The following is a 26,265-nucleotide window of genomic DNA, read 5'->3' on the forward strand; positions in this document are numbered from 1 at the left end:
CAACCGTGACTAGGGTATTGGCAGGGTCTAAATATCCAAATTGCCCCTGAATCTTTTATTTATTTATTTCTTTAGTATTATTAAGAAATATTTTATCAACCCGCTGCAAAGCGCGGGAATCCTACTATACATACCAACCAGCGACTCTTAAATTTCATTCGCCAATGCCAATTCTAGATCCGATGAAGAATTTGAGTTACTTGAATGAAGATTGGGAGGCGAGGCCAGGAGGCATGCACATCAGTAAAGAGAATCAGCTGCCGCTGCTGCTGATGATGCTGGGCCCTTGATCCAGATGAACGTGTCTCATGGTCCCTCCCAGCTTCAAATTCATGTAACCGCTCAATCTACTTCCGGCAATTTCTATATAGAGTTTGATCTCCGGTTCTAGGAGGTTTGATTTACTGGATTGTATGTTGTTTTATTCTTGTGTGAAATTAGGGGTTTTCAAGTGGGTTTTTGCTTGTTTCCTTCATGTTCTACTCGTGAAAAATCCCTCTTTTGCTTGTTAAAGTGAGATTTCTTTTAGCATGGCATATGCTTTGCTTCCTTGTATGGACATGAATCTTGAGGTTATTTTACCTTTAGCAAATTTTGACGTAATTGCACTTAAATCGAGCTTGACTCTAAGCCATTCTTTGTACTTATTGAAATTGTGATATGTCTGCTATATTATAATTGAATGACTGTTTTTTCCTGTTTGATAGAAACAACTTCTCTTGTTTGACAATATCTTTTAAAAATGTCATACTTGCAACTTTAGTTTTCTGGATTAGAAAATTTTACGAGATTATTCCTGTAATGATCTAATTTGAAGGCTGAATAAGCTTTGTACATACTGATGTCATTCTATTTTAGCAACCATTGCTTTTCTATTTCAGGATATATGAAAGAAGCTGTTGAATCAAATTGGGGTAGGAGTGGAGGGGTTTACGTCCCTCCTTTTAAGTAGGCTCGAATGATGAAGGAAGTTCAAGATAAAAGCAGTGTTGTGTACCCAAGGTTGACATGGACGCTCTTCGTAAGAGTATTAATGGGCTTGTGAACAAGATTAATGCCAGCAACATTAAGAATATTATTCCAGAACTGTTTTTGGAGAATCTGATTCGAGGGAGGGGTCTTTTCTGTCGATCATGCATGAAGTCTCAGATCGCATCTCCGGCTTTTACTGATGTTTTGGCCGCTTTGGTTGCCATTCTGAACACCAAAGTCCCCGAGGTGGGCAACCTTTTGTTGAGAAGGATAGTTTTGCAGCTTAAGAGAGCATATAAACGGAATGATAAGGTGTGTGTCTGCACTTATTTTATTATATCTGGATTGTCCTTGTGGGGAAATTTTTTTAATTTTATTTTTTGAATTGCCTATGTTCTGAATACATTTGCCTTTGTTTAATGTTTGGACAGCCTCAATTGCTAGCTGCTGTTAAATTTATTGCACATTTAGTGAACCAGCAAGTGGCTCAAGAGATTGTTGCTCTAGAACTTCTTGCTGTTTTGCTGGAGAATCCCACTGACCACAGCGTTGAGGTAGCTGTGGGTTTTGTCCCAGATTGTGGATCCATACTTTAAGACCTTTCACCAAAAGGCCTGGATGGTGAGTCTGCTATTCTCTTTAGATTTGCTTTTATCAGAAATTTATTTATTTGTTTATTATTATTTTTTGGTGTTATTTTGAATGTTTATGTGATCATGAACTGTAGCTCTCTTACCAACTTTTTAGTGTGTGCATGTGTATCTTCTTATTATATATTTGCAGCTAAGTTGTCTTTCTTTTAGTTGTTTATTTTGCTAAGGTCATTCACAAAAGGAAAAAAAAAAATCTTATTTGCATTGGATAGTAGTTTGTCCTTATTCATTAATAAAATTATGGAACAGATTTTATAATCTCATTTTGGAGATGTTCACTTTGTTTTTATGTTCTATGTGAGGTTATGTAAGGTGGTAGTCATGCCTACTTATAATGCCTGAAGCTGACATACACTTGGCTTTTAGATAAATACTATTCATTGCTGAAATAGGCAGGAGATCGTTGTGTTGAGAACCAATTCCATCATTGACTATGATTGTGAATATCTTTTGAAGCCATGAATAATTATTTGTTAGATTTTTAGGTTGGGACAGAGAGATTCACTAAAAAAAAAAAATACTGATGATTAAATATTGTGCCTGCAATAGTGGATTGATGTAGTGACATCACAGTGAACTAGTGTAGCCTGGGCAATAGCATGGTTACTAATGAAGATAAGGTTGCACCACTTTTATCGTTTGAAAAAACCTTTGTATGAGAGAAGTGTTTTTACTCACGAGACATTTTCATCTTGGCTATTGGCTTGTGATTGGTGGTGGTGTGGACTGGTGATCAATTGTGTGATAGTGATAATTGGTTGCTTTTCAACTGAAAATTAACAGTTCATGCACTTGCAGGAATGTGAGGTTTTCACTTTTTTACAAAATAAGAATAGAATTTTGGTGGCTATGTGGTGTAGTCTTCTATTTGGTGCCTGTAAACTTTGTTTTTGATGTTCAATGGATTTGTAATCAATATTGCCCTTTGATCTTGTTAAATTAGAGAAAATGCAGTTGGTTTTATGCTATTTCTTTCCCTTTTTGTGCTGTTATATATGTATGGCGTTTGCTGCTTGTCATTTTTGCAGGAGCTTTTGAGTGATTTCGTGGAATTCTTCATGAAGGAGAGATTGATAAGCGGGTGCAGTTTTTGATTGAAGGCCATTTTGCCATCAGAAAAGCCAAATTTCAGGTGCGATCTTCTGCCTTTGTTGATTGTTTGTATGATGATATGTATAAGGCGTGCAATAGCCTAAACTGCTTTTATGAATGTATGCATCTGCAGGGGTACCCTGCTGTTCATCCAGAACTGGACCTTGTAGAGCAGGAAGACCAGTTAACACATGAAATCTCACTTCAACAGGACATAGATCCTGAGATCACCCTTGGTATGGTTTAGAACATTAACTTGCATTTAGCAGGTTGATTATTTATCTATTTCTGTATATGGTTGTAAATGTTGTTTTATTTATTTATTTTGATATTTGTTCAGATATTTTCAAGCCAGATCCTAATTTCCTTGAGAATGAGAAATGCTTTGAAGAATTGAAGAAAAGCATCCTTGGTGATGAGTCTGAGGATGAAGAAGGTTCTGATGCAGTTTCAGGTGATGATGATGAGGATGATGAATTGGAGGAAGATGAACAGCAGATGCAAATAAAAGATGAGACTGAAACTAATCTTGTAAATCTTCGGAGGACAATTTATCTAACCATAATGTCCAGTGTAGATTTTGAGGAGGCTTGCCACAAGTTGCTGAAAATTAAACTTGAGCCAGGACAGGAGGTAAGCAACTGAGATTCTGTTTGCATCTACTGCAGTACAATTATGATATTTGTGGTAGGCATATGGTCCCTTCAGAGCTTAATATTAAACTGTATTTATTTGAATTTAGTAATTTGGTAGGAACAGAATTTCAAGTACTGTAGCAAGTGCTGCCATTTGCTACTGTGGCAAGTTCTTTGTTCATGCTACTCAATTTGAGCATTAGTTTGTGCATTTTGCTCTTTATTTTTGTTCTGTTTAGGGTTATGAAGAAAAGCTTGGATTAATTAAATGCTATATATCAATAACTTGTATGAATTAACCTTTTTCCCCATTTTCCCTTCCCCCCACCTATTGGTGATAAGCAAAGAGAGAATAATATTGAAGGGAGGCTGTCACCTATCAAACAGTGTATGGTATGTCAATCACCTGCTAGAAAAATAAATAAAGGTCTGATAACATGTATTTACACAGGTTTCTGGCTACTAAACCAAAAATCAACATATTTTGCAATTTATCTTTGTTCTGAGAAAGACAACTCTTCTCTCTCAAATCCTCTTCTATTCGTTTCCCTACAAAAATTCCTAAAAGCATCTTTGGGAATTTAACCTGAAAATTTTCCCCTTTTTTTTGTAGAAGACTGCATACCCCTCGAGCCCCAAGATTCTTTTTGGATTGCCCTCACAGCAATGTAAGAAATTCCTAGGACAATTAAGCTAATATCCAAAGATGTTGAGCCTGGGTACAACTTGATAAATGCACTGACTCTGCTGCAATTTGGCATGAATAACATTTATTACCATGATATGTGCCTCTAGTAGATTCGTGAGCGAATAATGCAGCTTTTGAAGGGAGCAGAAAAAAATTTACCTTTCCCACTGTAGGTTGATAGCTTTTTCTGTATCAATCAACTCGCGTAGAATTTGCATTTTCTTTTTCTCTCCTTTGATAAATTTGTTTGTCTTTGTGTGTTCAAGCATATCTTTTCTTGGATGATTACGTTTTGACGCATTATTAGGTTGGCAATGGGGTTATGCTGGACTTTGTTTTATACTACTTGGTGACTGAACATGTTCTTCAATTGGTGTATGTAGATGGAATTATGCATCATGCTTTTGGAATGTTGTAATCAAGAGAGAACTTATCTTCTGTACTATGTTCTTCTGGGGCAGCGGTTTTGCATGATCGATAATGTCTACCAGGAAAATTTTGAGAAGTGCTTTGTTCAGCAATATTCCATGATTCATTGGCTAGAAACAAATAAGTTGCGAAACATGGCAAAGTTTTTTGCCCATTTACTTGGTACTGATGCCCTGCCTTGGCATGTGTTAGCCTACATACGGTTAACTGAAGAGGACACCACTTCTTATTCTTGTATGTTTATCAAGATTCTCTTCCAGGTAATTGAATAAGCATATTTTGATATTACACATATTCCTGTTTCCATTTTCTTAGGTTTTATCATGCATAAATGTATAATGCTGCTGATCTAACTTATGCATTTTGGATGGGTTATTGTCTGGCGATGAAGCATGGAAACTTTAGGGTGCTAGAGTTTCTGCATTTCACAAACGTTTCCGAAACTGAAACTCTAGGTTTGTCTGAAATGTTTTAGGGCAGTTTCTGTAATTTAGGAAAAATTTGAAATGCATTTCTGATAATAAACGTGTTTCTTTCATTAAAAATAAACTCTTGCATTGAAACAAAAAGGTCCCTTAGGGTAGCCAGAGCTTTAAGAACAGAGGATTTGCATTCGATTATTAGATAAAAGTGGAGTTGAACAAAAAGGATTGATTCAAAGAAGGGAATAGTGAAATACAAAAACGCTTCAATTGGTTTGGTAGGAAGCGTAGTGCATTGAAGGTGTGGTTTAGATTCTGTCTTTTTTTGGTGTTTGTGTATAAAATTTTGTTTATATAAAATATAAATTTATAAATATCTTTATATTTTTATATAGAACTCAGAATTTATAAATATACCCCTACAGTTTTTTATATTTACACGTTTCTCCCATGTTTTTGCTTCCTACAGTTTTAGAAAAAAAAGCCTTTTTTTTCTGCATTTCTGTTTCTGTGCTGCATCAGTGTCTGGGTCTTTACCACATTGGTCTCCCCCCAACTTGTTTGTGAAATTATAATCATAGCCAAATGACAATGAGTAGATTTATAAGATAAAGTATAGATAGGTAAGAGGTTAAAAAAATGGAAATCAAATTTTAGATGATGAGATGTTTGAATTTAGCAAGTAAAAAAAAGGATAGAAATAGGTGCGTAGCTATAAAGAAGATGTGTATAGAGCAGAGAGAGAGAGAGAGAGAGAGAGAGAGAATTATGTGTTTGCAGTCAAAGAGAGTGGAAATGGGAAGAGAGAGAAGTTATAATATGACAGTTATATAGGGGTTAGAAAATAAAATCCCAATGGTGAGCCAGAAAGATGTCTATACATCTTTGAGGGTCCTAGTTATACTGTCTATTTTAAAGAAACTTTGGTGAAGATATGTATCACCAACATGGTTGCCTTAACTATTCTTATTTTAGTTGATCAGCCATTTAGAGAATTAACTTTTTTGGGTTATACTGCAAATATAGGTATACTGTACTTAAATTTAGGTTGGGGAAAAAATATTCTCATGAAACTGCTCCATACCTCCTGAAACTGGTTCCTGATGGTCATAAGAACTGTTAGAAAGAAAAATATGAGATACGAAGCACATGCATGGCATTCCCTTCCTCTAGTATATGAATAAAGGATATCAGTTTATTCCAATTCTTCTTGATACCCAGACACACCCGCCACACTTCTTGTGCAAAGAGATTTTTGGTTAAAATCATCCGTTGCTCCAAGTTCATGAAAATCAATAAATATCATTGGACAACTCTAAGGAGAGGCAAATCAAATTCAATTTGATATTGTAAACATCTGTGAAGCATTATTGGGTAACTCTCAGTGTGGAATTAAATAGCCTTTGTCTTCCCAACTGTGGACTCATTGAGATTCAACAAGGATATAATGTTGGTTCAACATGTTATCAAGTGTCACTTCTATTCTCTAACTTTGAAATGATTATTTTCATTTAGCTCTGTATGCAACTACGTATTGATGCGAAATTGTGGGAAAAAATCGAATTAAAATTGAAATTAATGGTATCCTCTCATATATCTTTGTATGTAAAATCTTTCTGTAATATAATATGCTTTACTAATTCAGGTGAAGTTTTATGGTGGAAATTGACTTGCTCCTATTGCCAATGCAAGTAAACTTTATCTTGTAGATGAGAGAATCTAAGATCTTAATATTTGCTAAATGCAAATAACTAACCCCAAAGGATGGAGAAAAATGAAAGAATAATGTAAATGTTTTTATGTTATATATCATTTTCATTCTAGAACATGTCTGAAAAAAATTTACTGGTTTTTTTTTTTTTTTTTTGGAACAAAATTTTACTGTTCTTTTGATAACGAAGTTCAACTTTGTATTTTCTGGTGCAGGAGTTGTCAGAACATCTTGGCATTCATACATTGAATGAACGCCTCACACTTCCTGACTTGCAATACTCATTTTGAATCTATTTTGCCTAGAGATAATCCGAAGAACACACGGTTTTCCATCAACTTCTTCACATCCATTGGGCTTGGTGACGTCACTGAAAATTTTCGTGAGTACTTGAAGAATATGCCACGGCTTATCATGCAACAACAAAAACCCGCCTTAGAATCTGAATCAGATGATGAATCTGGAAGTTCTGGTTGAGTCTGGTAGTTCAGAGGGGTGAGCAGATTTCGGTTCAAACCGAAATATCTAACCGAATCGAATTAATTTGATTCAATCGGTTCAATTTTAAAATTCAATCGGTTCGGTTTGGTTTTATATTATAAAAATTTTTGTTATTTCAGTTCGGTTCGGTTTTGAAGAGAAAAAAATTGGTTAAACCAAATTAAATAATAATTTTATATATTCAAATTGAACTAAATCGATTTTTGAATTGATTTATTTTTATAGGAAATTTATGAATTATATTTAATTATATATATAAATTGTTTAATTTCATTGATTAATGGTTTTTATGTTTAAATCAAAATCAAAATTAGACTAAATAACTTGAAAATTAAGTCTAAATTAAAAAATTAATCAAAAATTAAAACCGATCTGTTTGAACCGAATCAAATCAAAATAGAGCGATTCGATTCGATTTAATTTTTTATCCATTTAGTTCGGTTTCTAAAATATATAATTCGATTCAATTTGAATCAAATGCTTACTCCTAATTCAGAAAAAGCAGAGTCAGAGTCAGATTCATCAAGTTCTTACGATTCATCGAGTTCTTACGAGGATGAAAGACACAAGAAGCTAGATAGAAGTGATAGGGATGAAAGAAGTAGGAAGCCAAGTAGAAGTGATAGGGATGAAAGAAGCAGGAAGCATTGTAGGAGAAATTAGGGAAATGGAAACCTTATGCTGTAAGGTGAACAGTTCAATGTTTACAATTTTTAGGTTTTCATTTGAGGCCATCATGCAAATATGGCAGTGTTCTATGCAAGCCTTTGTTGGATTAGAATCCTTTTTTTCAGTTTGACCCTCGGGTTTATTTAAGTAGTCTACTGTCGGTCCTGTACTTATGCTGTAGTATTGTCTTTTGCATTTATTTTAGACTTGTTTAAGAAATTGTTAATAGAAACTAAGAAACGAAGGGCTGTTTGGTTTAAATATTTGATAACTGTTACTGTTAGCTAATAGCTGATAATTAATAATTGATGGTAATTGATTTATATTAAGTGTTTGATAAAATTATGTTTAATTATTATTGTTAATATGTAAATTGACTAATAAAGATATATATTATATAATTTATTTCATTATTGAAATAAATATAAAATTATAGATTTATTATACTATATTATTTATTATATTATTAAAATAAATATATAATTATTGATTTAATATACTACATCATTTATTATATTATTAAAATAAATATATAATTATTGATTTATATTATATCATTTATTTTATTATTGAAATAAATATATAATTATTGATTTAATATATTATATTATTTATTTTATTATTAAAATAAATTTATAATTGTTGCTTTATTATATTATATTACTTATTTTATTATTAAAATAGGAAAATAATTAAATTCTTTAAAAAATAATTAAATAACTTTGAAAATGTAGTTATAAAATAATAAAGTAATTATTATTGTTGATAAAGAAAAAATTTATAGCTAAGTTTAAGTTATTAGATATAAAAAATGTATTATTTCATAATAAATAAGTATTTTATATTTTATGTTATTAATAAAAAATATTTTAACAAAGTTGTAATGTGTTAATTAAGATGTTAAGATTAAAAATAAAAAATAAAAGTATTAATAATATTAATTTTTGAATTACATAAAAATTGATAATATAATATAAATAAAAAATAAAATCAAATCAGCTGGTAAAAACAGTTTTAAAAATAGAATTGATACAAGTTACAGCTGATAAGTATCATATCAGTTACTCATTAGCTATCAGTTCTATTTTCATAAGTTTATCAAACACTTTAATTCACCTGTTTTAATATGTATCATCTATCAGCTGTATCTAAAAAGTGAATCAAACACTCCCTAAATTATTTTTGTCTGCCTTTTAAATTTATTGAAATAGTAAAAAAAAAATTATCAAAAATAAATATACATGCAAATTCAAAAAAAGTGATATATTTTTTAATAAAATTATGACTAAATCTATCTGGCACGGTTATGAAATATATAATTAGGATTTTTAAATATTTTTGCTTACAAAAAAAATTTTAATATTTTAACTCAAAAAATTTGTAAGTTACTTTATAATTTTATAAAAATTTTGCATGGCATAAAAATTATAAATTAAATTCATAAAATAAAATTTAAAAGTGAGCAAGAACAAATAATGATTTTTTTTTAATCTGTTGTTTTGATTCAAACTATTTTCTAAAATATAATACCAATTATAAAAAAATTTAAAAAGCTATTTTGAAAATATACTAGTACAAATGTATCAATATAATAGTTCATATGCCATTAACAAAACGATGCCGTATTATTTGCCCAATATTAGATGGTCGTTTTCTTAATTCTATGGGTCCTACCCTAATAGGTGAAAAACCATATATCGATTCATTGAAAACCGACAAACCGTTTCTCTAAGAACTGATAAAAATTATATTTAAAAAAAAAAAGAGGATAAATTGTATTTGCAGCCAGGGATCCCTCAGAAATCCATCTACTTGATTTGGTGGTAGGCAAAAGTAGTCTACATTTTCATGCACCAACTCTAATTTCAGATCCGATGAAGAATTTGAATGAAGATTGGGAGGCCAGGCCAGGTGGCATGCTTGTCCAAAGACGAGATTCAGCTGCTGCTGCTGCTGATGCTGGACCCTTGATCAAGATCAACTTCTCTCATGGTCCCTCCCAGTATGAAATCCATGTTCCCGCTCAATCTACTTTCGGTAATTCTCTATTTTTGTTTTTCAGTTTTCTATTCTCTACTTTTTATATGTAATTTTTCGTTGATCATTGAAATTACTTTAAGAATTCGATCTCTGTTCTAGTAAATTTGGTTTACTGGACTGTATGTTGTTTTATTCTTGTGTGAAATTAGGGGTTTTCAAGTGGGTTTTTTGCCTGTTTCCTTTCTTTGGGTTTTTTCAGTTGTCAAAGTGAGATTCTTTTGAGTTTAATTTTTAATGGGCTCTTTTAACTTGCATACTTTTTGAACAAAAGCATGGTATATGCTTTTCTTCCTTGTATGGACAGAGAAATTTCTTGAGGTTATTTTCCCTTTAGCAAAATTTGGCGTAACTGCACTTAAATCGAACTCGAGTCTAAGCCATTCTTTGTACTTAATGAAATTGTTATATGTCTGTTTTCTTGTTTGTTGGAAACAACTTCTCTTGGTTGGCAATGTCTTTTAAATGTCATACTTGCAACGTTAGTTTTCTGGATTAGAAAATTTTATATTCCTGTAATGATCTAATTTGGAGGATGAAGAGGCTTTGTACATATTGATGTCATTCGATTTTAGCCATCTTTGCTTTTCTATTTCAGGATATATGAAAGAAGGTATTGAATCAAAAACGGGTCTGGAGCCTAAACAGCAAAAGATTTTGTTTAGGGGGCAAGAAAAAGAGGATCGGGAATATTTGCATGAGGCAGGTGTGAAGGATAAGTCCAAGGTCTTGGTTTTGGAAAACCCAGCAAGCAAAGAGAAGCCTGTGGAATTGAAGGAACTTGAAGGAACTTCTAAGGCTGAGGTAAAGGAAAGTGAGGAGATATCAAAGAGGGAGATGAAGGAAAGAGAAGAGATGTCAAAAGCATTTCAAGCTATTGCTGAAGTCAGAGAAGAGGTCGATAAACTTGCAGAAAGAGTGAGTCTATGTCTACTTCATTGGCTAATTAATCATGAACGCCTTTATTCTGTGGAAGCTTACTATTATTTTCATTTTTTTAGGTGTCTGCCTTAGAGGTGGCCGTGAATGGTGGGACCAAGATTGCAGAGGAGGAATTTGCAGTGTCATCAGAGTTACTGATGAAGCAATTGCTGAAATTGGACACTATTCAGGCTGAAGGAGAAGCAAAGGTGCAGCGGAAGGCCGAGGTTAGTATTTTGTGCCATAGAGATCACATATGAATAAGTTTATTCATCACATTATCTTCCATATATCTTACTTAATGAATTTCAACTGAAATGTGCTTGTGACTTTGGCTTGTATCTCCATTATTTGAGATAAAAGTTTTTCACTTGGAAAAATGATGTTGTCAAATGTTAAGATGGTTGTGCCAGAAAGGTTGAGGGCAATGGAGTCAATTAGGAAGAAAAGTGGGGTAGCAATTAGTGGGCATATTCAGTATAATTGTTTTTGAATATTGATTTGTTAATAATTGAGGTTTTTAAGTTTTCACATTGATCAGCTGTAAGATCTTGTGAGAATTTCTGGGATCCCAATGTAAAGCTATTCCAAGTGCTGAGAAATCTCTTGCTTTTATTCAGCACTTCCTGCCTGAATGTGGGTTTTCTTCTTCTTTTTTTTTTTTTTTTTTTCACATTTTCCTTTCCTGGATAAAGTCCGTAATGAGAGTATTAGAGAAAAGGTAGGAGTGGTGCCAATTGAAGATAAGTTGAGAGAAGGGAGATTGAGGTGGTTTGGTCATGTGAAGCGTAGACATACGGAGGCTCCAGTTAGACAAGTAGAGCACATTAGGTTAGAGTATAGAAAGAAAAAAAAGGAGTAGACCTAAATTGACTTGGAGGAGAGTAGTACAACATGACTTAGAAGCATTACACATTTCCGAGGATTTAACCCAAAATCGTTCAGAGTGGAAAAAGCGAATCCATATAGCCGATCCCAAATTTTTAGGATAAAGGCTTAGTTGAGTTGAGTTGAGTTGAGTTGAGTTGACCTTTTCCTTTCCTGGATGCTGCATGGTTGGTTTTTCATGACTTGGCATAATCAGTGGGTGAATGTAATCCTTGTACTGATTACACAAACTGTAATTTTTGCTCTTTAGGGGCTTGTTATAGGGCTTGAAAACTACCTTGCCTCTTTTTACTTGGCAAGTTAATAACCCATAAGCCTGAATTAAATTGGGTTGAACTTTTGAATTTCTGATTGAATGAATCTTATTTATTTTTTTATTGCATGGATAAACTAAAAGATATATTATTATCTTCCACCCTTGTGACTTGGAAGTTGTTGCATTTTTATTTGTCTTGCATTAATGCATCTATTGTGGTAGGTCTACTCTTTTACATGTTGCACTCTTGGTTTCTACTTCTTTAGGCTTTCCTCTCATTCCTTTGTAGATTATCTTATTTATCCCATCTTCCCACACCTGGCCCCCAAAAGGAAAAATAAAAAATAGTAAAAAAAAATTCTTGCCATGGAACTTCTTCACCTTTATTTTATTTTTTTTTTCCTCCACATCCTGCTTATGGTTGTGAGAGGAATTTCTGCAAGTAGCAGACTGTGTATGCTTATTTGTATTCTCTCTTATAACTATGTTTTAACTTGAGAAATTCGGAATTTTAATATGTCAGTGGAGAATTAGTTACTTGGTCATCGAATGCTGCTGGCTTAACTCATAGCTTCCCTGAACAGGTACACCGTGTCCAAAACTACCATGATCTACTGGACAACCTAAAGTCAAGTAATTCAAAGCCATTTAACAATAGCAGCAATGCTGTGTCAGTGACAACTGAGTGGGAGACCTTTGACTCTGGACCAGGGAACTTGAGTCCTCCCCCACTGTCATCTTCAACAAGAATTACTCAGGATTGGGAAAGGTTTGATTAGGAACCTTCTTGACTATTTTAGCCTATAGAACAAAATGGAATATATAATATTTAGAATGTAGAACTCACTATTATGATTTTATGTCTCATTTATATTTGCCTTTTTCCCCCTTCCTGTCGGCTAGAGATATTTCATCGTTAAGAGCTTTAAGATCTATTAGTTACACTTGGAAATGATACTTGTTTATGGAATAGCCAATTGATATTTGCGTATTGCTTCCATCTTAAATTAAAGATGGGGATATTGGAGCACCACAGCTTCATGGTTTCCACCAATCTTTATAGAATTTCCCTTTTGTCCTTGTCCAGCTGGAGCATATGCTTGTTCTCTGTGAGCAGACCATCACAAACTCTTAGTTCTTCAGTCATCTACAGGGGTGTCAACAATTTTATCGCACAAAGAATGATGGACGTAACTAATACATTCCACACTATGAAAAAATCTGCTCCTACTAATTGAATTCCGCATCGGCCGCCATAGAATGTCCCTTTTGAGTTGTGGACTACTAAGAACGAGCTACTGAGGTATGGATGTGCGAAGAGTCCTGTTAGATCCCCACCTAAGATTCCAGCAATAGCATGAATGTGTAATACGCTTAGTGTATCATCAACCTTTGCAGCAAGGGCAGCTTCTGGCTTAAGCACATCATGGTGTACCCGGGGATGCTTCCTGACGCTAATCCTATTGCCATGCTGTCCATACTTGAACAAGACCTATGGGGGGTAAATTTTGGGAAATGAAGAAAGCTTTATACTGAGAATTTTGAAAAATGGGCTTTTTGAATTGAAATATTTTTTTAAAGATGAATTGTTATTTATTAATTAAATATTTTAAAATAAATAAGACAAGTATATATTTATTCACATTAATTTTAAATTAATTAGATTTTTACTAACAAATTAAGGTATAAAATTAAATATGATCAGGAGAAAGCTACTATACACATGCGATATAATTATTGAATAATTTTCTCTTTTTCCCCCCCTTTAGAAACATCTAAATTTGGAGCAATATAAACATCAAATTTCCCCCTTTTTTTTTCTTGCAAAATTAAATTAATACCCTCATGATCCAACTTTTACAAAAATTTATAGACATTAATATTTTGTATAAAACAAACACAAAGCCGTATCTCACAAGTTAATGGTAACGCCTCGAGCACCAATACCATATGGTGAAGGGGCAATATCCTGTCCATGATGGTTAGTTGGGTCATATTTTTCGCCGTCACCCCAAAGGGCATAAGCTTCCTCTCCATGAACAGCATCGTCTCCGATCACAAGTTGTTCTTCGGGCATTCTCAACGGTATGAACAACCTTATAGCTAGAAGAATTATTGTTGTGGACGCTATGTTCCATGCTATAACAAAGGAGGCTGCAGCCATTTGCTTCAAGAATTGCACCCCACCATTTCCACCGTAAAATGCACCTCTTGTTTTCTTTGGCAGAACTAGTTCGCAAAGATCTGGCTCTGCTAGGAGGCCGGTGAGGAGGCCACCCAATAGGCCGGCCACCGCGTGGGTGTGAAACACTCCTAAAGTGTCATCCACCTATTGCCATACAATCAACAGTAATGAGTACCACTAACTAAAAAGCTCTATAATGGACATTTTCTTTTTTTAAAAAAATCAAAATTAGTAAATTTAATATCTTATCCATATTAAAAAATATATATTATGTTCTTGATAACACGAATAAGTAGATAAGTAAAATATAAGAATTTCTTTAATGTTTTTAATATATAGAAATTAATTTTTAATAAAATAAATAATGAATTTAAGAATGATCAATCACTTTATTTTTAATGGGAATTGTTTATAAATACAACATAATATAATAAAAAAAGATTTTTTTTGTTGAATTGGGGTGAGGACTAATGGGTTGAAATATGCCATCAATTTCTTTTTTTTTTTAATGAGATGTTTTTGTATTTTCTATTATTTTCAAAATGTTTAACGGTTTGTAGAATAATTTATATTATATCAGCCCTCATCCTTGACTTCAATCCTCTAACAAATGGAAAAATTAAGAAATTTCTCTTGAGATTTTAATTTGTGTTAATTGTTTTGAGTGGAAAGATCCTGAGAAATTTTACTATTTGCAATTTTGTATTCTGAAATTATGGATAGATATATAGATAATATATTAACAAAAAGTCATTATATTTTAAAGAAAACTTAGTGTTAAGGATATATAAATTGGACTCATATATGTACATGTTGAGAGATTTAAAGTTTATTAAAAGTACATTTTTTAAATTCTTGAAAATATAAAAAAAAAGTGAAATCAATCTTGATTCTTGAAGAGTGGCAAATCTTCTGTTCTTAAAAAAGTTTGATGCAAGAAGAATGTTAGATTGGAGATAAGATTAGAATGAAGATTTTGATTTAATGGTCAAAAACAAAGTGGTGGTACAAAGGGCAAAACACTAGTAAATTCCTTGTTTGAAAAGAGATCATTTTGGTCTATATAGGAGACTGGTGGTTCCCTTCCGATGAAGTCATCTTTCACCAACTTAATTAAGGGAGAAAAGTCTATATCCGGGTATTTATTGTAATTAAAAAACAAAACTTTTCATTCTTGGTCAAAACCTTATCATTTTAAGATGACTGATATCTTTTATTCCAACCAAGTCTTTTTTTCATGAAAAATAATTTATATATAAAAAATATTTTTTATAAAAATTATTTTTTAAAATAATATTTTTTATAAAAATTATTTTTTAAAATAATATTTTTTATAAAAATTATTTTTTAAAATAATATTTTTTATTATAATATTAAAATAATAATATATATTTATATCATATAATAAATATTTTCATAGTTTAATAAGATTATTAAAATAAAAAAAATAAATCAATTTTTTTTAAAATGATTAATTTTTCATTTCATCAAGAAAAATATTTTCTATGAAATTATTTTTTTAAATACCCAAACACTAAAAATACAGAAAAAAAATTTCATAAAATAAATAGAATCTTAACATATTCTTTTCTTACATAGACTAATGTATAATGTTTTTCTTTTTTATTTTAAGGGATTTAGGAAATACAGGCTCGTATGTCTTTAATTATTAAACTAGATCAGATTAGTGTCTTTTTTTTTTTCTATGATTAAGTAAATATGGTCTATATCTAGTCTTACTTTGTGGCTACTCTTGCTGAAAATTCTGAACAACTTATCATATAAGATGTGTGATTTTATTGAATGGCTTCTTCTTCTTTATCATTATCTAGCTTTTCTATGGTTGAAAATTAACTAATATTTATGAGACTCTTCTTTTGCGTAGGTACAACGATTCAATGTTTGCATACGTTAGTTGAAGTGGAATAGTTTGTCGTGTGATGCATTTAATTTCTTGGAAAAAGACTAGCGATTGTTAATTCAATGGATCCTAATGCTATAAAAAGATTAATCATTAATTTTTGATAAAATCTTATTATAATAAAAATCAATAAAATTTAAAATTATTTCTTAATTATTGCCTTAATTACACCATTAGAAAAACCAATAATTAATTTTTGAAAAAGAACAAAAGTACCTGCTGTAGCAGCGTAGACTTCTTGTGAAGCACCATCATAGACACCCACGGAATGCTTCCAGAAAGAAATCCGAATATGATAGCCGCCCACGATTGAACCAGCCCTGCGTCAATGTCAATAACTCCATCAATTAATTAAAATCCATTAATTTCAATTGCCAGAAATTTCATAACACCTTTCGACACTTACCTGCTCCTGGGGTAATGCAAGCTAGACCAGTCATCATGCCCTGAACAGCTCCTATCACCGATGGTTTACCAAAGAAAATAACATCTAGAGTCGTCCACACTAGCAAGCTTGTAGCTGCACTTATGTTGGTGTTTAGTACCGCAATCGAAGCATCGATATTGGCTGCATATGGTGCGCCACCATTGAAGCCCGACCACCCCATCCATAGCAACCCAGCACCCGCAAGCATCAGCAACACGTTATTTGGGGGAAATCTCTCCCTATCGCTTTTTAGCCTTGGCCCAACCTGCGTCATTTGTATCGGAAATTTAACATTGATTTTGCTTGAAAAATAGAAATATGTAAAGAATCATCAATGAGTTGAATCTCAGGAATTCTATAGCACGTACCCAATAAGCTGCGGTTAGCCCTGAAATTCCTGAGGAGAGGTGAATAACAAAGCCACCGGAGTAATCGATTGCACCCCATTGATATAGAAAGCCGCCACCCCAGAGACTAAAAGCACCAACAGTATAAGAGAATATAAGCCATAAAGGCACAAAAGCCATCCAAGCTTTAATGTTCATGCGGCCAAGAACAGAACCCGCAAGTAGAATAAGCGTAATAGCAGCAAAAGTGAATTGAAAGTAGACGAGCGTGGCCATGGCGTAGTAAGGCTCAACAGTCTTAGATTTTCCATCACTTACATGGGTACTTTCAGGGACTTTAGCTCGGGCAACGAGATACTTTTGGCCTAGAGCAGGAGCACCCTTACCCCAGAAAGGAAGGAGCTCATCCCCAAAGGCCATCCGGTAGCACAACAGCACCCAGCAAATTAGGACGGCAGCGAAGGCGTAAAGGGCCATGAAGGCAGAGTTGACAGCCCATTTTTTCTTGACGATGCTCGCGTAGAGGATGACAAGCCCTGGCATGCTCTGGATGGCTACGAGAGTCGATGCTGTCATTTGCCATGCGTTGTCCCCTTTGTTTAGCCATGAAGGGACTGCTGGAGTCACCTCTGAGTAGGCGTTTGAGATGTTCATTAATTGCCTCCGGCTCTTCTAATACAAAGTTCTTCTCTTTAGCGTTTGGGCTGCAAATACTTCTCATATATATGGGGAGCAATGTGAAGAAATTTCGTCATTTCGGCTGCTCTTTCCTTTAGAAATTTCTCTGACCACCTACGAAACGTGCACTAATTAAGTTAATTAATTATATATTAACGAAATGGCAAAATTGCACTTATTTTTAAGTTCTCTTTAGGTAAAAATTAATTGATATTATATCAAATGAAATTTGTACATAAATATAATTATTAATTAAAAAAAAAGAGAGAGATAAAGATGGATGGTTATATATGAGGTATCTCCATCTAAGACTAAGAAGAGCTTATATACATATCGCAAGGAATTTAATGATAAGACTTATACATCACCCACTCGTTAAAAATTCTAACAACAGTATAGAATTCGAACTCGGGATACAGTGTATCAAAAGTTAAATCATCAATGGTGAATCCATCTTTTATGGGCAGACTCACTTTTTATATATATATTAATTAGATTGTTATTCAATATAGCATTATCTACATGAAATTACAATGGTCGGATATCAGGCAGTCTCCGCGGTGAGGAGGCTGCGATGAAATGGCAAAGGCGAGGTCGGTCAACGCGTGGGTGGAACACGTGGAGAATGTTCAAGTCAAGTGTAGACAGGTAGGTGAATATTTGACAAATGTAATAACCTTGCGGCGGGGTATAGCCTTGGTTGTTCGAAGTTGACTTTTCTTGCAAAGGGGTATGTAGGACAAAAAAAGAAGAAGCCCACACTTCAGGAAGGGGTCATGCTTGTTACGCAATTGTCCGAGGGAAGATGAGGTAGAAGTTCAAAGGAGTCGGACCAATTAATCAATTGGACAGTACAAATCCGTGCATTTTGGGTGATTTATCACTGATTAGCCCTTTCCACCAGCTGATTAATCAATAGTTTCGATTTATGATTAGGAGGAACCGATAAGAGAGGAAGTTCTGACCCAAATTTGATTTCTGTTTTGATCAGTTTGTCTTTTTTTTTTATATAAATTTTATTTAAGGAAATTAATGGTATTTATTAAAAATTTTTATAAATCTAATTGCCTGAATAAAAATAAACAATTTTTTTAAATAAATGCAATTTAATTGCCTTCGATACCTTTAAATAAATAATTTTTCATTAATTTAATTACCTTAACTAAATAATTTCCTTAAATAAATGTAATTGACTGCTTTAAATAAATAATTTTTTTTAAATAGATATAACCCTTAAATTATTACAATTTCCTTTTTTATAAATTTACCAATTAAAAATCAGATCAAACGGGATTATTGGTTTCATTTTCATTTTAAACTGGACTGTTTCTATTTTGAGATAATCAGGATTTTTGGACCTCAGATAAAGTAAAGAACCTTAAGAACTTTACGATTGCTGCAACTCTTAAATCAGTATCTTCTAATTGCAATGCAATGAAAAGGATGTTTAATTGCAGGATCTATTTACTTCTAAAAGAACTTTAAATGAATTGGCTGCATCTGCCAACTGATCGATGCATAAAACCATCATACCCAAAAGTCTTTAATAACACTATCACAAGTATTACTATAATGCTTACGCGTAGATTCCACTATACATGTGGTGTCTTAGTATACGATGGACCGGGTCTAGTTAGAAATTTACTATAAGCATTACTATAATCTGTCATGTTGCATAATTCACAGCTTTCTGCAGTTGCTGAAAGTCAGGAAGATGTTGTTTGAAACAAGGAGACCTCTGGTAGATTATTGAGGCTGCTCGAATAAGAATGCTTGCTGTCAAGCCCCATATCTGGAAAACCTCTTGCTCTGATGTAAAATCAAATAGATGGAGAACATATTTCCACTCCATCCATTCCTTCTCTTCACATCGATAATTTTCTTCCTGCGTAACAAGAACAACGAGCATGTAAGTATGGTTTCAACTCCTAACCTCCTGCATTAATTTAAATACTGGATTAACTGGGTACACATTGACGACCTTGAGGAACATCTCTAGTGGGACGTCAAAAATAGCATCAACTTCATCAGTATTTAGTATAGGCTTGAAATCTTCTACCCTGGCAAGTAGACCTAACACAGGTACAACCCTTAGTTGGTGATCATAATTAAGTTCATGATCATTAGATGGTTTCAGGTTCAAAAGGTTTAACTGTACCTGGGAAATAAATGGCTCTAATTTTGCACCAACTTGAACGAGATGAGGATCCAAGCCAATCTCTTCCATGGCATTTCTTAATACCGTTGCAGAATCATCTGCATCTCCCTCTTGTTAGCAAATATTAATTGCACAACAAATTGAGCAAAAAATTAAACCCAAATTGATCTACTTTAATTAAAGATGAAATGTTGGTAATTAAAATTAATTCTCAAGCAAATTATCTCAAATTACTTTGGAAATTTGCTAACCATCAAATCGGGTTGTAGTAAACCACTAGCCATCTAGATGTCCGGCCTCTATTAGTAAACACACAAAATGATTGTGAAGAAATTCTCTAAGACTCTTTTAGAAAATTTGAGAATTTTATTTTGAGTGCTAGCTCAAGAGGAAAATAAAGCTCACTTATAAAAAATGGAAGATAAACTCCTTTTATAGGAGCAACTTTTAATAATTAATAATTTAACCTTTTAAAATTATTAGTTATAAATTAACTCTACAGGAATTAAAAATCACATAATTAATTTCTACAATTCTTAAATCTTTAAATTATGTTTACACTTAATTATTTCATTTTATTTTAATTAAATTTAACTTGATAATCTAATTTAATTTCTCATTCACAATATTAGAACTTGATTAGTTATAATTAATAAAATTAATACTTTAATTTTATCATCTACTCATAATTGATTAGATATATTTATAGATCATTATTAACATCTAACAATGTGTGATAACCACCCAAATATTAGAACTTGTCAAAGTAGTTTGACTAACCTTTCTATGATCAATATGTCAGTATAATTAATACCCTTCATTATAATATTTCGATTTATAACTCCGCCTAAGTAGTTTGCGCTTAGCCAGTCCCAAGCCCGGATAAAGGAGGAGGGTTGCTGTAGGTGACAACCAGCGTAAAAATTTCGTCACACCTTATGATATGGATTCAAATGATATAAACGTTGATGCATCCTCTACTAACGATGCGCTACATCGGAGTCCGGGTGTAGTGAGAAATATGCAAGGGTATAGGGCGTTCACCGAAAGCGACGCGCCATGCCAGCGCCCGGGTGTGGTGTTAAGTGAGCAAGGGTTCCCACATCATGGACGGGTGTGGGTAAAGAAGTTAGTCCATAGGACAGATAGTAGAACAGATAGTGGAACAGAACACAAGATAGACATAGAAAACAATAGAAGATATCATAGAAGGAGACCAATTAAGAAGGAGCAGGTTAGGAGGAGGATCAGGGTTGGTACTTGGAATGTTGGATCACTTACAGGAAAATTAATGGAGCTTGTGGATACCTTGACAAGGAGAAGGGTGAATATTGCTTGCATTCAGGGGACTAAATGGGTAGGAGAGAAAAGTAAGGAAGTAGGTAATTCAGAGTACAAACTGTGGTTTACCGAAAAGGAGAGAAATAAGAACGGAGTGGACATAATCATAGACAAGACATTGAAAGACGCAGTAATCGCTGTGAAAAGAGTAGAAGATAGAATTATACTAGTAAAGCTAGTACTAGAAGGAGAAACAATAAATATAGTTAGTGCTTATGCCCCACAAATAGGACTAGACAGTGAGAGTAAACAAAGGTTTTGGGAAGATATGGATGATTTAATGCAAAGCATACCGAATGAAGAGAATGTTTTCATTGGTGGAGATTTGAATGGACATGTAGGAAGTGATAGACAAGGTTATGAGAATGTCCATGGAGGTTTTGATTTTGGAAGTCAAAACGAGGAGGGAAAAAGCATCCTGGATTTTGCTATAGCATACGACCTAATACTAGCAAATACCTACTTGATAAAAAGAGAGTCATATTTAGTGACTTTCAAAAGTGGGCAACATAGAAGTCAAATCGACTTCCTCTTAACCAGGAAGACAAATAGAGCTCTATGCAAGGATTGCAAGGTCATTCCAGGAGAGGCTTTAACAAGTCAACATTGGTTAATGGTCTTGGATGTCAAGTTTAGGAACAATTCAAGTAAGGTCAGAAGAAATAGTGTAGCTCGAACAAAGTGGTGGGAGTTCAAAGGAGTAAAGTAAGTGAAGTTCAAAAATGAGCTTCTCGAGTTCGAAGTATGGAAGCTGGATATGGAGGCCAATGATATATTGATACAGATGGCATCAAAGATTAGAGAAGTAGCTAGAAAAGTACTTGGAGAGTCTAAAGGACATGGACCACCCTCAAAAGAGAGATGGTGGTGGAATAAGGAAGTACAAAAGACAGTGAAGAGAAAAAGAGAATGGTATAAGAAATTACCTAAATGTGATAATAATGAGGCATATGAACAGTACAAGATAGTAAAGAAAGAGGCAAAAAAGACAGTTAGTCAAGCAAGAGCACAGGCCTTTGAAAAGTTATATGAGAAACTTGAAACTAAAGAAGGAGAGAAAGATATTTATAGATTAGCAAGGAGGAGAGAAAGGAAATGTCAAGATCTCAATCAAGTTAGGTGCATTAAGGATAAAGAAGGAAAAGTGTTGGTGAAAGATGAGGACATTAAAGAAAGATGGAGAAATTATTTTAATGATCTCTTTAATAATAGTTAAAATGGTAATAGTGTGAATATAGATATAGAACAATAGAAAAGAATGTGAATTATACTAGAAGGATTAGATCTTTAGAAGTAAAGGAAGCACTTAAAAGAATGAAAGTGGGTAAAGCCTGTGGACCCAATGAAATACCAATTAAAGTGTAGAAGTGTTTGGGAGATACGGGAGTGGCATGGTTAACTAAATTATTTAATAAGATTCTAAACTCAAAGAAAATGCCTGATGAATGGAGGAGGAGTATCTTAGTACCTATTTTTAAAAATAAGGGAGACATACAGAGTTGCTCAAACTATAGGGGAATTAAACTCATGAGTCATACTATGAAGTTGTGGGAGAGAGTTATGGAGCATCGACTACGTCATGATACTTCTATCTCTCTCATTCAATTTGGTTTCATGCCCGGTCGTTCAACTATGGAAGCGATCTTTCTCATTAGAAGTTTGATGGAGAAATATAGAGATGTGAAGAAAGATCTACACATGATTTTTATTGATTTGGAGAAGGCTTATGATAGTGTTCCAAGAGATGTCTTATGGAATGTGTTAGAACAAAAGAGGGTATCTATTAGATACATACAAGTGTTGAAAGATATGTATGAAGGAGCAACTACTATTGTGCGCACAGTGGGAGGGGACACAAGAGATTTTTCGATCTTAATTGAATTACACCAAGGATCAGCCATAAGCCCTTACCTTTTTACATTAGTTTTAGATGAATTGACGGAACATATACAAGAGAGTATTCCTTGGTGCATGATGTTTGCGGATGATATTGTTCTGATAGATGAGACATGAGAATGAGTCAATAGAAAGCTAGAGCTTTGGAGAAATACTCTAGAGTCAAAGAGTTTTAAGTTAAGTAGAACGAAGACAGAATACATGCATTGCAAGTTCAGTGAAGGTCAAACTGGTGATAGGGAAGGAGTTAGTTTGAATGGAGTGGTACTGTCCCAAAGTAATCACTTTAAATATCTAGGCTCAGTCCTTCAAGTAGATGGGGGATATGAGGAGGATGTTTGTCATAGGATTAAAGCCGGATGGTTGAAGTGGAGACGTGCCACGGGAGTTTTATGTGATCATAAGATTCCCAATAAGTTGAAAGAAAAATTTTACCGTACAGCCATACGACTGGCTATGTTATATGGTAGTGAGTGTTGGGCACTGAAAGAGTCATATGCATCTAAGATAAGAGTTGCAGAGATGAGAATGTTAAGGTAGATGAGTGGCCATACTAGATTAGATAAAGTCCGTAATGAGAGTATTAAAGAAAATGTAGGAGTGGTGCCAATTGAAGATAAGTTGAGAGAAGGGAGATTGAGGTAGGTTGGTCATGTGAAGCGTAGACATACGGAGGCTCCAGTTAGACAAGTAGAGCACATTAGGTTAGAGGATAGAAAGAAAAAAAGGGGTAGACCTAAATTAACTTGGAGGAGAGCAGTACAACATAACCTAGAAGCATTACACATTTCTGAGGATTTTACCCAAAATCGTTTAGAGTGGAGAAAGTGAATCCATATAGCAGACCCCAAATTTTTGGGATAAAGGCTTAGTTGAGTTGAGTTGAGTTGAGTATAATATTTCGATTTATACATTGATACATTAAATGTATCTGCTATGTATAAATTATTTCTATTCTTCTAATGTGATTGATTAATTAAATAAGATTTTTAATCTTATTTTACCTTGTACAAGGATTTAATAATCTATACTAGCTAAGAATAATTAAAAAATTTTCCCTAATTGCCTAGAGTGATAAATTCTATGTTGAAAATTAAATATCGCTATATAATTCATATTATATTCAACAGCTGTCATATTCATTATCTTTATATAAAATGACATGTGAGTAATATCAAAACACAATTTTTTTTCTATATAAGATAACTTGGTATCTCTAGTCTAAGACGGTCACACGAGTCTTTCCATAGACACAGATAAATTTTCATATGAAATCCTTGTGTGGGTCAGTTCAGTGAACTTGTCAGCACAAGTACCTACACAGTAGTTAAACTTTAGCTTAATAACAACTGCTGCTTCCTTTGATAAAAAAAGAATGCAACATGTACTAGTCTTAACAGCTATATCAACTGCTGCTTCCTTCGGAACAATGCTATAATGCAATTGAAGTCTCGTAATCATAACAAAATTATAATTTCCATTACTATGCATAAAAATCCTATGAACTTTATCTTTATTAGTTAATATTCATTAAAATTAACATAAACATTAAAGATAAAATAGTTTTTATTAATAACAAAATATATATACATGTAATTAAGTGATCACACTTGCAACTAATATATTGGTTACCGCGCACATACACTAACACCTCTTTTGTCTTTCCACTAGGTAAACCTACATCCTCAGCTTCTTACCGCAAATAATAAAATCTAAAAAGTTACAAAGTTCTACGAATTACCAAAATTCATGCCTGAAATAAGGAAGTAATTGAAATTAATTCAGATTAATTAAAAAATTAGTGAGTTTTAAGCATAAATATGTAAAAATTCATTATTTATTACCTGGATGAGAAGATAACTTCATAGATCTCTTAGTAAGAATAACTCCAGATAGCCTTCATATCCCTCAAAGACAATCAAGACAGTTGCTCTCCTCTTCCTCAAATTCAAGCAGGATAATTGATCATCTTCTTCTGCTGATACAGAGATCATGTCCTCAAGCTTTGATCCTATAGCTTCAACAAACTGTTTTTCTACTTGTATGACACCGATTGAGTTGAAAAACTGGAGCTGCTTGGTCAGATTTTGGAGAGTTGAACTGCCATAAACATATTCTGTGAAGCAAAACATGTCTGTTTCCATGCACAGTAGGAGTCAGAGCCACGTCATGGTTGGATCTTGGCGAGTCATTTGCATGCATTGTTGAGAGACTGTTAGACACTTTTACATGTATATGGAGCACATTTAATTGGTCTACAGGCGAGAGTCTTAATTAATGGTGGATGTATTTTGCCCAATTCTTAATGCCAACTTGCATATTATTGCAATGAATTGGTGGCCGTAATTGATGGAAAGTAATTCATGTATCTAGATAAGTGTATGGTGTTCAGGAATATCGTGCGGCAATGTATGGTGAATGCTATAGCTTTCCGTCCATTTTTAACTGTCGGATATAATAATTAATAAAATAATAAAATAATCTAAATTATAATAAAATATTCTTTAACTTAACTAAATTAATCTCTTTGTATCATCTAATTAAGAGAGATAAAGATAATATGATAAATTTTAAAAAATTATAAAAATAATTATTTTTTTAATAGATGTAAGGTAAAATTAAAAAAAAAATTAATATTTTTTAATTTTTTTAAAACAACAATTATTTTGGACAAAATTTAGTTTTTAAATGAGTATTTATTAGGTACGTTTAACTTAGGGAGCAGGGAGTATTTGGTACAAAGTTAATAAGTGGTAATTATTATTCTTATAACTTTTAATATTCATTAATGTTGTTTGTATATTTAAAAAAAGAATAAATTAACTTTTCATCTTATTAATATTTATTATATATTCTTAGAAAGTTAAATATTAACTTAGAGGACCTAAGTTAATAGAATTTATTACTTTCTTTAAAAGTTAAAACTTATAAAGGTAACATTTAATTCATAATTTTTTAACTTTCTACTAAACACAATTTCTATTTCTTAAGGAGTCTTATTAGAAGTGATGCTTTAGAAAATTTTTTCCCACTTTATTTGTCAGTTTAAAAAATTAAAAAGTTATTAATTTTTTTTATTTTACTCTTATTTATTATTATTTTCAATGCATTTATCTCTTCATTATCATCTTTTTATATTCTAAGGATATTATAAGAGTATTAGTCAGTTATTAGTTTTTTTTTTTTTTTAAATAGGGTTATTTAATCATTTCTTTAATCTTTGTACAAAAATTTAAAAAAATTTTGAAATGAGAGGGACGGAATGTAATAATAATTTATCCACTTATGTTTTCCTTAAAAATATTTTATGTATTTTTTAGTATTTAGGACACTTAAAAAAATTAATCAATGAAAAATATTTTCTTGATTGACTGGAAAATTAAATTATCTTTTAAAAAAAATAACTTTTATTTTTTAAAAGATGAAGTCATTTTTTAT

General features: G+C 32.8%; 2 protein-coding genes and 2 pseudogenes across 3 annotated transcripts; 2 read left to right on the plus strand and 2 right to left on the minus strand.

Moving 5' to 3' along the window:
* Positions 1-164: 164 nt before the first annotated feature.
* On the plus strand, positions 165-8,015 carry LOC110662758 (uncharacterized; annotated as a pseudogene).
* Positions 8,016-9,479: 1,464 nt separating this feature from the next.
* On the plus strand, positions 9,480-12,865 carry LOC110662759 (BAG family molecular chaperone regulator 4). The gene is made up of 4 exons (XM_021821862.2): positions 9,480-9,809; positions 10,408-10,727; positions 10,811-10,957; positions 12,459-12,865. The coding sequence occupies exons 1-4, from the start codon at positions 9,647-9,649 to the stop codon at positions 12,651-12,653; spliced, it is 825 nt and encodes a 274-aa protein (XP_021677554.2). The 5' UTR covers positions 9,480-9,646; the 3' UTR covers positions 12,654-12,865.
* Positions 12,866-13,666: 801 nt separating this feature from the next.
* On the minus strand, positions 13,667-17,929 carry LOC110662760 (ammonium transporter 2). 2 transcript variants are annotated; one of them, XM_021821863.2, is made up of 5 exons: positions 17,805-17,929; positions 16,776-17,546; positions 16,387-16,672; positions 16,197-16,300; positions 13,667-14,203 (listed from the first exon to the last, which is right to left on the minus strand). In XM_021821863.2, the coding sequence occupies exons 2-5, from the start codon at positions 17,406-17,408 to the stop codon at positions 13,787-13,789; spliced, it is 1,440 nt and encodes a 479-aa protein (XP_021677555.2). In that variant the 5' UTR covers positions 17,409-17,546; positions 17,805-17,929; the 3' UTR covers positions 13,667-13,786. The 2 variants fall into 2 exon arrangements, with proteins under 2 accessions (XP_021677555.2, XP_021677556.2); XM_021821864.2 differs by lacking the exon at positions 17,805-17,929 and having other exon boundaries at positions 16,776-17,694.
* A 1,136-nt stretch (positions 17,930-19,065) lies between these two features.
* On the minus strand, positions 19,066-25,029 carry LOC110662770 (nudix hydrolase 15, mitochondrial-like; annotated as a pseudogene).
* Positions 25,030-26,265: the final 1,236 nt, after the last annotated feature.

Source organism: Hevea brasiliensis, chromosome 3 (assembly GCF_030052815.1).
Source record: "Hevea brasiliensis isolate MT/VB/25A 57/8 chromosome 3, ASM3005281v1, whole genome shotgun sequence".
Lineage (NCBI taxonomy): Eukaryota > Viridiplantae > Streptophyta > Magnoliopsida > Malpighiales > Euphorbiaceae > Hevea > Hevea brasiliensis.